Source organism: Nyctereutes procyonoides, unplaced genomic scaffold, assembly GCF_905146905.1.
Source record: "Nyctereutes procyonoides isolate TBG_1078 unplaced genomic scaffold, NYPRO_anot_genome, whole genome shotgun sequence".
In the NCBI taxonomy this organism is placed as follows: Eukaryota; Metazoa; Chordata; class Mammalia; order Carnivora; family Canidae; genus Nyctereutes; species Nyctereutes procyonoides.
The window spans coordinates 69860828-69876940 of NW_026575126.1; the positions used below are offsets into that span (position 1 = coordinate 69860828).

At 53.5% G+C, this 16113-nt stretch overlaps 1 protein-coding gene across 2 annotated transcripts in view; it reads left to right on the forward strand.

Moving 5' to 3' along the window:
* Positions 1-16113, forward strand: part of COL26A1 (collagen type XXVI alpha 1 chain) — a 163367-nt gene that overhangs the window by 127227 nt on the left and 20027 nt on the right. For both annotated transcript variants that reach the window (XM_055341299.1, XM_055341300.1), the window contains exon 4: positions 14602-14663. In XM_055341299.1, coding sequence (XP_055197274.1) covers positions 14602-14663 — 62 coding nt within the window. The remainder of the gene's footprint in view (positions 1-14601; positions 14664-16113) is intronic.

The window sequence follows — 16113 nt, forward strand, 5'->3', positions numbered from 1 at the left end:
GTGACTCAAGTGGAAACATCCAAAATAAAAGATTATTCAAATCCAGCAGCGCAGAAAAAACGTAACAGATCACGATCAAGCAGAGTTTAGCAAATCTACTCATGTAATTTGGCTCATTAATCGTTTAAAAAGTACAGGTCAGCACCTATTCATGAGAAAAAGCGCTGGCGAGCCAGGCAGGAAAAGGACCTCCGGGTCACGCAGATGCCAGCTACTGATGGCACAAGCCAGCATCATACCAGCCTGAGTCCCAAGAAGTGTCCCTTCAAAGTCGTGAATGGGATTCAGAGGCAGCCCCCGGACTTCACTGCAATACCGTGAGTTAGAAGAATAAAAGGCACGGAGAGTACCGAACGTCGGTGTGACAAAAGGCAGTGTAACCAAAGCAAAAACCACAGGCCATGGACAGGGGGCACGTCTCTGCCATGTGTAAAATGAGACACTGGGTTGGGATCAGAAATATAGGAAGAACTCCCGTGAATCCGTGTGAAAAAGACAGAAGGATCCCATAGAAAAATGGGTCAAGGACATGAACAGGCATTTCAGGGTCTGGAGGAGAAGTGGCTTAGAACTCTAGGAAAAGATGTTCAGCCTCATTAGCAATGTGGAAAATGCAAATTCAAACCGCAGTGAGATAGCATTTCACACCCACCAGCTTGGCATCCTTTTTTCGTCTTGGACAGCTGCCTCTCGGGGCTCCAGGGGACTCCGGGGGCTTCAGGGGGCTCCAGCGCACAGGGCTGAGGGGGTGTTGGAGGAAGCAGAGGACCGGATGCCCCCCCCCCCACATTAGGGACGCTCACTCCTGACTCCTCATTGTTCTTCAGGACTCAGCTGTGGCTGGACAGTGAGAAGTTTGGGAGCCTCCCCCAGGGCCTCCCCACCTCACCCCACACCCCCCAACCCAAGGCCCCTGGGGTCTGCCAGGACCGCTTCCTTGGAATGTGCTGGTGTCAGGCCCCCACCTCCCAGGCAGCCAGCTGTGTCCCTGGCTGCCGTGCCTGGGTGTGATCTGCAGAGCTAGAAGAAGGGAGCTCAGAGGGTAACCGGATCAGACTGCCCTTCCCTTGCACGTGGACAGACCCCTCTCCCAACAGAATCTGCACCCCCAGCTCCCTACCACCATATCCCTAAAGCTTAGAGAAACTGAAGGGAGGAAGTTGTGGCTCTCTACCCTTCCCACACTCCAGGCCAGCTGTGAGAACAGAGGGCAGGCACCAGACACCGTGGCCAGCCTTTGGCTGTCTCCCTACCTGCAACGGCTTTGCTTCTGGCCTGAGCCTTCTCACATCTAACACCCCTGGTGAGTCCCAGAAGCCTGGAATGGGACCGGTGTGGACACCAGCCCTGTTGATGGGGCTGCAGACCAGTGTCTGAGTGCTGGAAAATGTAGCCCCAAACCAGTAGCTGTACTCTGTCTTCTTCCTTGACTCTGTACCCAGATGGAGCTGCTGACTGAGGAGGATGGACATTTCTGGATCCCAGACCGCTTTTTGTCTTCCTGGGCTGGGCAGTCTCTTCCCCCTCTCAATTATGGGGACAGTATTTTATTATTTTCTTCTTAGGCTCTGTTAGCAGGAGAGAGCAATGGGAGAGTGCTTTGTAAACTGTTGTGCTTCCAGTGGTAATGTATGGCCTCGTTCTTACTATGGTGTAAAAGACTAAGAAGGATTAATGATGTGCCCACCCTGGGAAAGTCAAAGCTCATTAGATGCATAATCAGGACTAGGTTTTAGCTCTAGGATGACCACTGCCCTAAAAGTGTGACCATGGCCATGAGCCATTTTACTATGCCAGAGCTGTGTTCTAATCTGTCTAAAGGGCCGGGTGAGATAGATCTAAGATCCTTCAGTCTGTTCAGTTGTATGGGAGATTTACTTTCTAATACGAGTACAAAAAACATTGCCCTTTCTCAGACCTGCACTCTGCTAATTCTGCATTCCCTCGAACGGACCGGTTCAGGGCCCTATGAGGTGACCTTGGTTTTCTCTTCTGAGCAAAGCAGCTGAAGTTCAGAGGGTTAAGGAACTTCCCCAAGGTCACACAGCTTGGTGGGGGCAGGGTCCAGAGATGACTACGCCTCAAGCTACAAGGCAGCCCCTGTAAATTCTGCACAAACGCCCGTGTATTCTTCAGATGTGTTTTAAACTACTGGAGCAGTCGTGAGGGAAGGAAACAACTCTAAGAAAGAACCAGATCATATCTGAGTGATCCTCCAGGCTGAAGAATATAGCCAATTGATCCGTCCTAGGTGAAAGTCTCTGCTTGGTGAGGGGAGGGGCCTTACCCAGTGGTCCCCTAGTTGCCATGGAAACCGCCTCCTGCTAGGACAGGCCCTCCAGATTTGACCCCCTCAAGAGAGATCCAGGAGTCTTGTCACCTACCAGCTCCTCTTTCCTGGCCTCCTCCCCATGTTGTGACCGGAGAGCAGGTGGCCCAGGGCTCCAGCCAGACCTACTGCTGGCCAGGAGCGGTGAAGGTGGCAGCTGACCAGTGGATGGTGGCCCCTGAGAGCTGGGTGTGTGGGGAAGGGGGCAGAAGTATGTTAGCCCCAGACGCTGCGGGATGGGCCTCCTCACGTGAGCCCCCCCTTGGATGTCTGAGCACCAGAAGTCAGAACACCAATTCCCGTCCACCTCTTGCCGTGAGCCCAGGGGCCAGAGGTAGCTGCTTCTGTGCCCCCCCGCCCCCGGCAGGCAGAGCAGCTTCTCTGTCTCTAAGGTCCCAGAAACAATTGTGTGTGTCGGAAAAAGACCTCTTCCTTTTAAAAAGCATCTGAAAACTGCTTCGAGCACTTCTCCAACATGAGGGCAGGCCTGGGGTCCCTCCAGCCTGGGATCTGGCCTCAGGAAGCCACAGGAAGAGCCCCATGTTCACCTCCTGGCTCCCCTAAACAGCATCACGAGGCAGATAGAGAAGACCGAGGCCACAGCTGGAGCCCACTGAACCCTGATTTAAAGCCGAGCAGTCTTGGGCCTCCACCTTGCCTTTGGAAGAGGAGGCACCCTGAAGTGGGGGAGGGATCTGTTCAGTTCTTGCTCTCCTGTGTCTCCTTCCGCTCTGCGGGGGCTCCTCCCCCATTTCACTGCCCCATCCAATCCCGCCACCTGGGGACAGACCAGTGACAACTGTCAGCTCATAGAACTCTGCTGACATTTCCCTCTGAGAGCCCTGACGACCAAAGAGGCTCCACCCCCTTCTTGCTGTCTTTTGGACACCTTATCTGTTTCATCCTGAGCCCTGACCAGTGCAGCAGGTAGGGAAGGCCCCACTCCAGCTCCAGGCTGTGGGTGCTGCTCACCACCCGCAGGAGTTCAGAAGCCCCTGGGCAGAGTCAGAGGACAGTCCCCACCCTCTACAACCCCCCCCATCCCCGCCCCCATTCCATGGTCCGGAAGCCCCTTGGTCAGCCAGCTTTGCTTTATGGCCCTTGACCCTTGACCTAGGGCTTGGCGCCTCCTTAAAAAGGATTCTTTCCCAGTGACACACAGCAATGGCAGTACTGACTCTAGGTGTCACATGGACCAGCAGTCACAGAGCTCGTCTCCTTTGGCTGTGCTTGCTATCATCTTTCAGGCCCAGGCGATGCCACCTGCCAGCTGCGTGAGACCCCACAGATATTTACAGTCTGTTTCTGGAGGAGGAAAAAAGAGTCAACACTTCAAACAATAACGTCGGATTAACGATACGAAGCTCAGAGTGCGCTCAAGAGAAGCCACCGAATCCCTGACCCCAGAAGACGGAACAGGGCGAGGGAAGACTGGACCACTTCTTTTTGTGGTCATGAAATCCCTTTGTGTCCCGAGGGACATCCCTGGACGACCTGAAGTCCCTCCACTGAGCAAGCAGTGGCACAACTGCCTTTATCCAAGTACCGCCTGCTTCGGGGACCCCACCCCACCAGCTGAGAGCCCACAGGTACCTGACCTTGCAGGTTTTGGAGTGTCTCTGATCTGGTTCCTGCTCCTGCCTGCAGGGCCTGGGGCAGCTTTGTCACCTCTGTCTCCGGAGGCCACTGTCCAAAGGGCAGGGACAAAAGCCTGGCCTGGCCTCACAGGGCAGGGACTATTGTCTCAGTTTTTCAAGGGTCCCCCTGATGGGGAGCGGCTGAGCTGAGATGGAACGGGGCCCCCCACTCCTCACCTGGAGTTTGGGATGCCCGAGACCCAACCAGCAGTCAAGCAGCCTCTCCAGCACATGAGATGCTTCACATGGGATCACGTATCTCCAGAGCAGCCTGAGAAGGAGCCCTGATGGGGTCCGTCAGCTCACAGGAAGCAAAGCCTGGCTCCTTTGCCCACGAGAGAGAGAAAGAGAGAGGGGGTGGCCAGCTGATGGCCTTCTGGCTGCAGTTACAGACAACATCCCTGCGTCTGACCCACGGGCAGGGGAGGCCCAGAGAGGGCTGTGCCCTGCCCGAGGATGCAGAGCAGACCCCACTTCTGTCCCGTCAGAGGCACATGCTCACACAGTGGGGACTGGCCTCTGGCCTTGGTAGCTGGTGGGCTGCTAACAGGGGCCCGCAGCCCCTTGTCCTGTAACCTCTTGTTGCTCCTTTGGGTTCCTTTTCCTGGAGTTGCCATGAGGGAGGTAGGTGGGGCGGGAGGGCCCCTGGCCTCCTATCGGTGACACTGGGTTTTTTTGTTTTGAGACAAGAGAGAGTGGGAGGAAGGGGCAGAGAGAGAGGGAGAAAGAATCTTAAGCAGGCTCCACGCCCAGCACAGAGCCCAACAGGGGGCTCGATCTCATGACCCTAAGATCATGACCTGAGCTAAATCAAGTGTCGGCCACTTAACTAACTGAGCCCCCCAGGCACCCTGATAGTACGGTTTTGTCACAGCTCTGTGTGACCTAGGAAAGCCCCCTCTGCTCTCTGAGCTGCCCTTTGTACAGGTGTAGGTTGGGACCATGGATTGTGGGTACTCTCCTGCCACATAGGTACCAGGTGGGACCAAAGGTGTAAAAGAGCTTTGCAGACCACCAGGCTCTATATAAATGGGGAATGTTTCCAGGCTTCCACCCGTGCCTCAGAAATGGACCAGACAGACAGATACATGTGCAACGTGCCCACAAGCAACATGCACAGACACTCCCCTGTAGACCCCTTGGGTGTACACACACGTGCGCACACACATGTGCACACACACATACTCACGTGCATATTCTTACATGTCTGCATTTATGGGCTGCATTACTGAGTGGGAAACATGTGGGTTGGCCTCCCGCCTCACCCCTTCCTGCCCTGACCCTCTTGGAGCCACTGATGCTACCCCGAGCCAACCACGCAGGCACCAGCTCCTCTGGCCCAGCAGCCCCCAACCTAAGCCACTGCCAGCTTGGTTATCTTGTTAGTTGGGGCCTCTGGGGGAGAACAAAGAGAATATGTCAGCCCCTATATAGCAAAGGGACATAAGGTACTTGTAGGAGGGATCTCATTTCTTAAAGAAATGCATTTATTTAATTCCTGCTGTTTCCCCACAGAAGTCGAAGGCCTTAATGTTTCAGAAAGGAAATGGCGTGGTGGTCTTAGCCAGGATGAGGGGCCAGGGTGGCGTCTGGAGGAATTTCAGAGCACTGCAGGGTGGGATCCAGGAGAAAGCCCCCTGGGACCTCAGACCTCTCTCAGGCCAGGGCCTGAGGCAGGCCAGTGTGCAGCTTAGGAGCCAGGAGCCACTCCCTGACTGCCTCGATGGGAATCTGGGCTCTGCCACTTACTAGCTGTGTGACTCTGGGCAAGCTACCCAACCTTTCTGTGCCTTGGTTTCCTCATCTACAAAATGGAGATAATGGTGGTTCCTATCTCATCAGCTTTGTAGGAATCAGACGAACTTAGGTGACAAGGGATTCCTCAGCACAACGTCTGCCCTTTGAAGGGCGTCTGGCACACAGTAAATGCTCCGTGAACATGAGTTGCCAGTTCTTTTTATTTTTACTATGGCCTGCATCGCACCACATGGGCCAGACCCTCTGCAAGCCAGAATGAAATGAACTTCAGCATCAAAATGTCTTCCTCACCTCTACCTTAAACCCCTTTCTGTTTTCTTGGGACTTGAAATGGAAAGCAGCACTTGCCACGTACAGTGAGGAAGTTCCCAGAACAGACCTGTCAAGTGTGCCTGGGAGAGCCAGCCACAGAGCGGCCCCCTCCCCTCCCACCTGGTCCCACTGAGATCCTCCAGGGCGGGCGCCCTGGATGGTGAGCTGGGGGTCCCCTTCTAGTTCTGCTTACCTCCTGAGAGGATAGTCCCCTGTGACAGGGCTATAGGCCTGCCTCCTATTCCTAGAATACAAGAATGGATGAGACGTGGCTCCTGCCCTCAAGGGGTGTACAACCCACAGGGTAGGAGGGGTACACAAAAGGGGAGCTGAGTGCCACAAGCAAGATGTGTACAGGGCCCATGGATATTTGTGGGAAAGCAGGAGCCAGAGTTTGCCTGGAGTGGTCATGGAAGGCTTCCTGGAGGAGGAGGTGCTTAAGTAGGAATTAGCTGATCAAAGGAGTAGAATGGGAGCCATTTCTAGATGCAATAATAAGACAAACAAAGGCCAAAGGCCTAGAAGGGTTTGCGTACTCAGAACATGGCAAGTAGCCCACACTGGCAGGGTTTGTCCTCAGGGCAATGGTAGCATTGAAGGGTGACATGTCAGATTGGTGGTTTAGGATGAGCGGAACAGCATGACGTGTTTTTCACAAGTGGACTGCATCTGTGCCCCAGCACCCACCTCAAGAAAGAGAACAGTTCCATCACCTTTGAGGCCCTCCACCTGCCTCTTCCCATAAGTGTCCTCCCCAAGGTAACTGCTGACCTGCATGCTAGTGCTCAGAGCTGGTTGCCTGTGTTGGAAGTTGAAGAAAAATGGAATCACACAATGTGTGCTCGTTGGGGTTGTCATCTTTCACCCAGCATTATCTTTGTGAGGCTCACCCCCACGGCTGCATGTGGCGTGCACACACTTATTATAGTGGACTGCTCCACTTTGTGAATATTCAGTTGATCCAGGCATCCACTGATGGAATTTGGCTTATTTATAATTTGGGGTTATTAGGAGCAATGCTGCAGGGAACATTCCGGCACATGTTTTTTGGTGAAAGTATTTATTCATTTTGTTGGATACGTACCTAGGGATGGATTTGCTTCCACTCAGCCTTATTAGAAACTGCCAAATGGTCTTTTCAAGTGATTATATCATGGACACGCTGGGGACACTGTCGGAGAATTCCCGTGGTTTCCATGCTCGGTAACTTCGGCATCATTAGTCTTTTTAATTTTAGCCATTCCAGTGGGGGTGTGGGAGTGCCACACTGTGGTTTAATTTGCATTTTCTGATATGGCTAATGAGTTGAGCTCCTCTGCATATGATTATTGGCCTTTTGGATATCTTACTTTGTGGAGATACGTATTCCAAGAATCCTCTTCTACTTGGTGGTAGGCCTGTTCGTTCTCTTGTGATGAAAATAAATTCTTAATTTTTTGAAAAGACTTTATTTATTCACAAGAGACACACAGAGAGAGGCAGAGACGTAAGCAGAGGGAGAAGCAGGCTCCCCGCAAGGAGCTTGATGCCGGACTCGAGCCCCAGACCCCAGGATCACACCCTGAGCCAAAGGCAGATGCTCAATCGCTGAGCCACCCAGGCATCCCTAAATTCTTAATTTTAATGCTGTGTGCTCTGGCAAAGTCTTCTTTAACATTAGTGCTTTTTGTGTCCTGTTGAAGAAATCTGTATTCCCTCGTCATGAAGGTAGTTGCCCATGGCTTCTTTTAAAAGCTGTATTTTACCTTTTTTTCTTTGTGTTTTACCTTTTGCATTTGGATTGACAATATATCTGGAAACACCTTTCACGTGTGGTGTGGCATTTTTTTCTTTAAAGATTTATTTATTTATTATTTTAGAGAAAGAGAGCACATGTGCATGGGGAGGAGGGGCAGACAGAGGAAGAGAGAGAGAATCTTAAGCAGGCTCCTTGGTCAAGGGGAGCCCAATGCAAAGCTCAATCTCATGGCCCTGAGATCATGACCTGAGTCAAAATCAAGAGTCGACACTTAACTGACTGAGCCACCCAGGTGTCCCAGAGGTAGAGGGCAGGGTCTAATTCTTTTATTTTTCTTTTCCATTTGGATAGCCACTTGACCCAGCACTGTTTGTTGAAAAGTCTACCCTTTCTCTATGGTACTGCTTTCATGTTTTTTTCATAAATGAAGTGACTATAAACATGAGTCTGTCTTTGCACTAATACTACAGTGTCTCAGTTACTATAGTTTTAAAGTAGGTCTCAATTTTAAAGGTCTCAATTTAAAGAAGTATACGTCTTCCCCTTTTGTTCTATTCCAGATTGCCCTGGATATTCTTGGACCTTTGTGTTTTCATATACATTTCAGAACTCATCTGCCAGTTTACACACACACACACACACACACACACAACCTTCTGACATTTTGTATGGGATTGCATTGACTCTATAGGTCAACTGGAGAGAATGAACATATTTATGATATCAGGTCTTCCAATCCATGAGCATAGTATGTTTTTCCATTTCTTTAGTTCTTTAATTCCTCTCAGTGATGTTCTATAGTTTTCAGTAGATTTTTTCCTCAGTAATTTGATAACTTTATGATGCTTTTGTGAAAGATATCATTATAAAATTTCATTTTCTATTTGTCTATTGCCAGTACATAGAAGTGCGGTTGATTTTTGTAAACCATATTCAAGCAATCTTGCTAAAGTAACTTAATAATTCTAATTATTCCTCTTTAGATTTTGTTGGGGGAAAGGTGCAGCCTTTCCACACCAAAGGTTGGGGGCGTGGTCCAGCCATGGTCCACATGGTTCAAGGTCAAGACTCGTTGACCTTGAACTCTGGGCTAGACATGGAGGTAGAGAGGGTGGAAGACAGATTTGGTCAGTCTGGTCAGCAGTGATGAGGTGCAGAAGTCACAGACTTTGCCCAAGCTTAACCATGGTCCTGACACTGTCTGCATATCCATTGAAAGTTGCTGCTCCAGCCAGGGTACCATAGCCCAGGCCACCATGGCTTCATGGGAAGGGAAGTCCTGGGTTCTAATTCTGGCCTTTGATTGACAAGCTGTGCACATTGCTGAACCTCTCTGAATCTCATCCTTCTCACTCACAGAAGGAGGGCAATATGCCCAGGTATTTCCTTCTCTAAGCCAGTAGGTGCCTGGTAAACACTGGTGAATCGATTTCACTCACCAGCATTGTCCCTTTTGCCCATGAGGTGTTTCTGTACATCACCAGGAAGTACTGCAGTGCAGGGGCTGCGAATGTGGATGCCCACAGGGGATGAGATGGCTGGCTGCAATTGTGTTCTGAGAAGCTTCAGTGCTGTTGGCTCCTTGGGGATTCCTGTTTCCACCGTGAGGACACCCATGTGAGGCTCCCCCTCTCTAAGAAGGAACTCAATTATTCTTTAATAAAAGTCTTGGCAGAAGTTCCTGAAAAATCTTGCCTTCTCTGTGATCCCTGATCTACAAAAGGATGGAATTTAATTATTCTGTCCTGCCCATGAGCCCCAGGGCTGGGCCTGGCATGCAGCCATAGCTTGATCCAACCCGCAGGCTCCCTGGCCCCCGATGGGGTTCTTTGCTCCGGCATGCACTGGCAAGTACAAGGGAAGCACAGGGTAGGTTCCCCCTTTGGCCTGGCCTTGCCCTCTCCGTCTTTCCTTTTAGGGTAAGTGGCTTAGGAAATCCAATGTGTCTATGATTACCTGGATACGCAGCTCCCTAGAAGTTAACTGGAAAGGTGATATCCTAGGTCCAGGTGCTACCAGAGCCTCTCTGTTCCCCATGGGGCTGGCCCACAGCCCAGTGGAGACCTTCGATAGATTCTGGAGCTCCAGCCTGCAGCTAGCTTGCTCCCTCCACCCCGGACCCCCATCTCCCTCCTGGCAAATTAGACCCCTACCTGTCATAGGAGCTTAAGCCAGGGATCTGTACGAGGTCTGTTTGGGCAGATTGCCTGTGTGAGGCCAGGCAGAAAGAATCTTGTAAAGGTGAGGAGTTGGGGGCTGAGAGCAGATACTCCCAACATCCATCCCTGCTCAACCCCTTACTCACTGCATGTCTACTTCCTCCTCTGTAGGTGGGAGGGAAGACAGGGTCCCTCATGGGCTGACATAAAGATTTCAGGATGTGGTATCTTCTCCTGTCTCTAAGGACTTTGGAGTTTTGGTTTGTTTTTTGAAGTCTTTTTCTGTCTGCTTATTGTCTCTGTTTTCTGAGTTTGCTTTTTTCCTGTTTGTTGTTTTGGATTTTGTCTTTTGCATTAGAGGCTCTTGATGCACATTTAACAGTCAGACACCGGGAGCTGAACCGGCTCGGGCTGCAGGAGTTTGCAGCCCTCCCAAAGTCACCACACATCCTGGTCTTGTCTCTTTGGCTGGAGGGGCTGTGACCTAGCTGAGGGGCATGGCCTGACTGGAGGGGTGTGGCCTAGCTGGCAGCGGGGTGTGAGTGAGAAAGCAAAAGAAACCAGGGCCTACTGAAGACAAGGACTCCCCCTCACCCTACAGCAGTTTCCAGCAGAGTGGGGTGACCAAAGTCTCACCAGTAGAGGAGGGTCCTACATGGCCCTGTGGGAAAGGAGGGAGGCACCAAAAGAATGTGTGACCCAAGACTGGACTCTTGGGTAGAACAGGGCTGACCTCAAGGGTAGTAAGATAGAAGGGTACCAGTCATATCTGTGCTAGGCCCAGCCCAGCTCTTGTTAAGGGAAACTGAGGCCACTTAGGACCTCCTCATTCCTGTGGTCCCTTGTGAACACACCTGGCCAGCCCTGCCCCCATCCCCATAGCATCTGACCCCACGGACCTCCCTGGAGCTTTCTTCTAACAGGGGGATTTTAGGGCTCTCTTCCAACTGGACTCTGCTGGGGTTGGCCTTCTGGTAACATCCACCTTGCACGTGTCCCCTCTTGTGGATCCATCTCTCAGACCTCTCACAGAAGGGGCCAGGTGTCTGGGGACAGGGCCACCTGTGTGCCCTGGCTCCCCCTATCAGGGTCTTATGACCCCAGCCTCACAGTGGTCTCATTTGGCCTCTCGAGTTCTCTGCAATTGGCAAGGTCCCCCTTTGGGCCCAGGCCTGGAGAGTCAGCCTCACTTGGGAGCTGGGTCCTGAATTCTAGACACAGAGCCATCACCAGGAGCCGTGCTGGCTGAAGGCAAATGGCAGGGGGATTAGCAGATGTTCTGTCCTACAGTGGGTGGACAGAGCCCAGCAGGAGAGTCGGGGGGCAGGGGCACAGATGGCAGAAGCAAAGAGACCAGGAACTTCAGGCCCTTGGAGCTGATCCAGTATAGACCCTTTTTACAGATGAGAAAACAGAGGGGCAGAGAGGACAGATGAGGCCCTCTCTAGGCTCACAGTGGGTTAGTGGCCTTATAGTTCTCTTTCCACTGACCACACCAAGCAGTGAGTCCTCCCTCCTCTCGCTCACACACACACACTGGTTTGCCTGGCACATTCACACTTCAATACACACATATTGGCAAAGAGTCCTGGGCACACTCTCCTGCATCACCAGGAATGTGCTGCAGCCCTGGGCACTTGTGGGCCTGTGTGTGCTGGGGAGGGCGCTGGGATCATGGGATTCCCTCCGGATCTTGGGAATCTAGAGCCTTCATCTTAGCCAGAGGAAACCAAGAACCAGAGCCAGTGGGCAGGGCCCAGTCTGCTCACTGAGCCATTCAGCACCCTCAGTGCCATTTCTAGGTCCCCACTGCTCCCCTGAATCATTAGAAAAATTTAAACAAACATAATATAATTGCTTGTCGATGACAGAATGCCAGGGGAACCATAAAACCCGCCTGGTCTCAGCGCCTGCCCAGGCAGGTGGCACCGGGAGGCCAAGCTGGCAGCCTCAACCCTGCCTGCTGGCTGGGCCTCCTGGGCCTCTCTGTGGCTGGGAAACTGGACCCCCCCACCCCGTGCCCGCTGCCAGCCAAGCCGCACCTCACCGGCCAAGAGGGGTACCCGGTGCCAGAGCAAACTGGGCCCAGGCCCAACATACTTTCCAGAAATAGGTTCCTGCGAGAGCCTGAGGCTCACCTCTCCCTCCGCAGACCTTCTCCCCTGCAGAGTCCTGTCTGTTGCCTCAGACCCTGGAAATGCTCTGTTCACAGCCCCTAAACGCCTCTGGAATGTTCACTGGGCCAGGCTGGGGTTCTAGTTCATAGCTCCCCCACATCTGTCCTGCCTCCTGCTCTTGCTGCCAGTCCCCAGGGTGGAGTGGTGCCCGCTGGTCCTGGATGGGGCCTGGGACTCAGGCAGAAAAGTCACTTTTCACAGTCCTTCAGGCCCGTCCTCCTGCAGAGCCAACGCCTGCTCCCCCGTAAGACCGAAAGACACGGCTGCTGGGGGAAGGTTCCTGGGCCTTTGCTCGAAGGGCAGGCATCCTCATTCATAATGCCCTGCCCTCCACCTCATCAGTGTCAGCACAGGGTCACCAAGGTATCCCTGAGCAGCAATGGCACCTCCAGGTGGATGAGAGGGTGGTTGGGGAGGCACAGGGGTGGAGGGAGGGGGTGGGGACGAGGGTAAGTAGGTGAGGGATGAGTGGTGGGTGGCTAGATGAATGGGGTCGGGGCAGTGGGTGGGTGAGTGGGACCTGATTTGTTTTGGTCTCTGTCTTTCCATTAAAGGCTTCTTTTAAGGCCTGGGAATCCTGAGCTGTCTGGTTTTTGTTTTGTTTTCCTAAAGATTTTATTTATTCATGAGAGAGGCAGAGACACAGGCAGAGGGAGAAGCAGGCTCCATGCAGGGAGCCTGACGTGGGACTGGATCCCAGGACCCCGGGATCACGCCCTGAGCCAAAGGCAGACACTCAACCACTGAGCCACCCGGGCGCCCTGCTTTGTGGATTTTTATCACTTTTCCTTTCTTCACCACCCTTTCTTGGGTGAAATGAGGGGGAACCATGTGGGTTCAGCACCATCCCCCTCTCTTGCTGGTCCTTGGTGAAGTCCTGCCCTGTATACATTCTTCGAGTTGTTTGGAAGCTTCAGTGTTTATGCCTCAGTCTCTGATCTGTTTTATGTATCGGAGTTACAGACAAGGTTTTATTGAGGGGGAAAAGAGTTCTGTTCTTAAAATATGCTTATAAACCACTGACTGGGCCCAGCCCAGGGGAGCCGGGGAGGGACATGAGGGTGAACGGGGCCTGTGCCAGTCCGCATAGCACGTCTTGTGAACCCAGCACAGACGGGCCCCCTGCCCTGAGGCCCGGCACCCCTGCGGAGGATGCAGCCTGAACCAAGGTCCTAAGACCCCTAGCCCTCCGTCCCCCCATGTCTCAATTGCCACTGCAGTCCACAAACATTAATGAGGGGATTTACTTTTGGGGATGCAGTTGGGGAGCTCTCCAAGGATGGGGGTGCTGATGGGGGGCAGCTGTGGACACTGCTGGTGAGCTTCAGGCCTCCTTGCAGTCCCGGGGCCTCTGATGGTCAGCCCCCAGGACACCAAGTGGGACCTAGTGAGTTACCCTGATACCTCCGTGTCCGTTTGGCCCAGAATGAGGTTCCTGGAAGGTCAGGCTTTGAACAGAGGGAGGGATTTAGGCATCCCTTGACTTCTGGAGCGATGAAAGCTCTTTAGAACAGCTTTGAACCATCTATTTACTCTTTAAACAGCTCCGGTCCCCAGGGCAGACAGACATAAATAGATAATTGTAGCCCAGGGAGATGTATGCCTGGGGAGTTAACCGTCCCTGGGCTCCTAATTGGCCTCCCACGCCTGCCCACGGCACCTGCTGCTGCCACAGTGAGCTTTTAAAAATGCAAATCTGACCTTGCTGTTCAGCCCCTGCAACAGCTGCCCACTGGCCTTGGGACACTGCCCAGAGCTCCCCCGCCAGGCCTCTGGTGTTAGGGCCCAGCCCACCGCTCGTGGGGGCTGCGGGGGATCCCGGGTTTGCTCTGATTCTGACAGGCTGCTGCCAGACCCTCCCTGGTCTCGCTTGTCTCCAGACCTCAGCCTCTTTCCTCACCTAGCCAGTCATGTGCATCGCTCAGGCCTCGCCTTGGATGCCCCTGCCTCCAGGATGTCCTCCCTGACTACTGCCTCCCCTGACCCAAAATTAGCATTGCTGCTGCCCCATGATACTCTTTTGCACATTCTGTTCTTACAGCCCGAGCGCAGCCCTTGCCAGCCTGTACCTCTTTGCCCTTCCCCCTCCCCAGACAAGTTCTCAAAGAGAGCACATCCCCTTTACCACCTATTTTTTTTTTTTTTTTTGAGCTCCTACTTTGTGCCAGGCCCTGGGATTTGTAGGCAAATAAAATTGACAAAGACCCCACCCTCATGGCACTCGAAGGCCGAGGAGGCATCTGGTGCTGGCTCAGGGCTGGCTCGGATGCTTTGCTGAATAAATGGACAGTAGAGTGTGCTGTGCTCAGAAAAGAGGCAGCTCAGAGGTCAGGCAGGCTGCCTGGAGGAAGAGGCACTGAAGATAAAGGCTGGGCAGGGGTCTTCCAGGAAAGCTGATCCAGGAGCTCCCAGCCTGCCGGCCTGCGGAGAGGCTACTCTGGTGGCTGCTGCCCTCACCTGCTCTCACTCCATTCTCACCCTTCTCTTTCAGAATGCATGAACTGTACCCGGCTCAGCGACATGAGTGAGCGGCTAACCACGCTGGAGGCCAAGGTCAGATGGCCTGGGGCGCCCAGCCTAGGGAGCTGGCGGGTGTGTGTGAGGGTCCCGTATCAGGTACCTGCTGGCCGTGGCTGGGGAGAGAGCCCAGCCCTAGGGAGCCCAGTGGGCCCGAGTAGCCTGGTCTCGAGCTTGGGTGCTGCTGGGGTCTCAGTGGCTCTGGGTAGCCTTCTCTGGGCTGCGCCAACCTCCTGGGGTCGGGAAGGGGTGTGGGGAGAGCCAGAAATCTGGAGGTCTCAGACAGCAGGCCGGTCTGGGTGTGAGTCCCAGTGACTGGGGGGCTGGATGCCCAGAGGTTGACCCCTCAGTGGAAAGAGGAGGAGCCCCTGTACCCCCACAGCTGCTGCCCCCAACCCTGGCTCCTCCTCTTCCTCCCTGTCTGGCACACAAGGCTTGAGCACCAACAAGCCTATGGAGGAGGAGCTGCCGGGTACCTGTTAGCTTTCGCCCTGTCTACATCAGGCGGCGGCCTGGGTCACCTCAAAGGCAGAAGAACTGAATAAAGGACAAGTAATTTATTGGAGTAGCCTGGGTGGCTCAGTCGGTTCCTTCCACTAGTGTCATGATCCCGGGGTCCTGGGATCCAGGCCCACATCTGGCTCCCTCCTAGCAGAGAGCCTACTTCTCCCTCTCCTCTCTCGTGCTCTCTCTCACTGTCTCTGTCTTTCTCTTTCAAATAAATAAATGAAATCTTGAAAAAAAAAAGTAGTAAGTCCAAGAAGGGAAGGATATGCGAGGTGCAGGTGTGGTAGCAGCCAGGTCACCCTCCTGGGCGCCGGGGCTCTGTGCCATCTGACCCCTCCGAGAGACAGTGCAGAGCATGCTTGGGACAGAGCTGCCAGGGCGAGGAAGCTGGCAGTCTCTACCATCCGTCAGCAGGAGACGCTTCTGGGCTGTGCCCCCTTGTCACATCATGTCCGTTGTCTCACGTATCTGCTGAAATAGCTCCTGTGGCCAGAGAAAGCCCTGGTGGAGAGTCTCAGGTGCCTGCAGGAAGAAGCCAACGCTGTGGGGTCCGTGGGCCAGACCCTGACTGGGGACAAGCCCTATTCTCCTTTCACGTCCCAGGGAGCCTGGTGAAGGACAGGCCCGGGCCCGGGGTTTCTGTACCCTTTCATATATGAGGAGCCTCTTGGGGCATGGGACCACTGGAGTCGCCTGGCCCAGGAGGAGCGTCTGAGCGTAGGAGGCAGATGTGAGCATGGCCTGCTGGCAGGGGGGCCAGGGAGAGGACAGAGCACTGAGGTCGCCTGAGAGGCCCCCCCCACCCCAGCAAGACCACTGAGCAAGTCCAGAAGTTGAAGTCCCTGCTCAGAAAAACCCAACGGGCAGGTCTTCCCAGTAGACACATACTCATACACACACAGAGACACACATAGAGACACACACGTAAGACACATATGGACACACACCCAAACACACAGACACACACACAGGCACACAC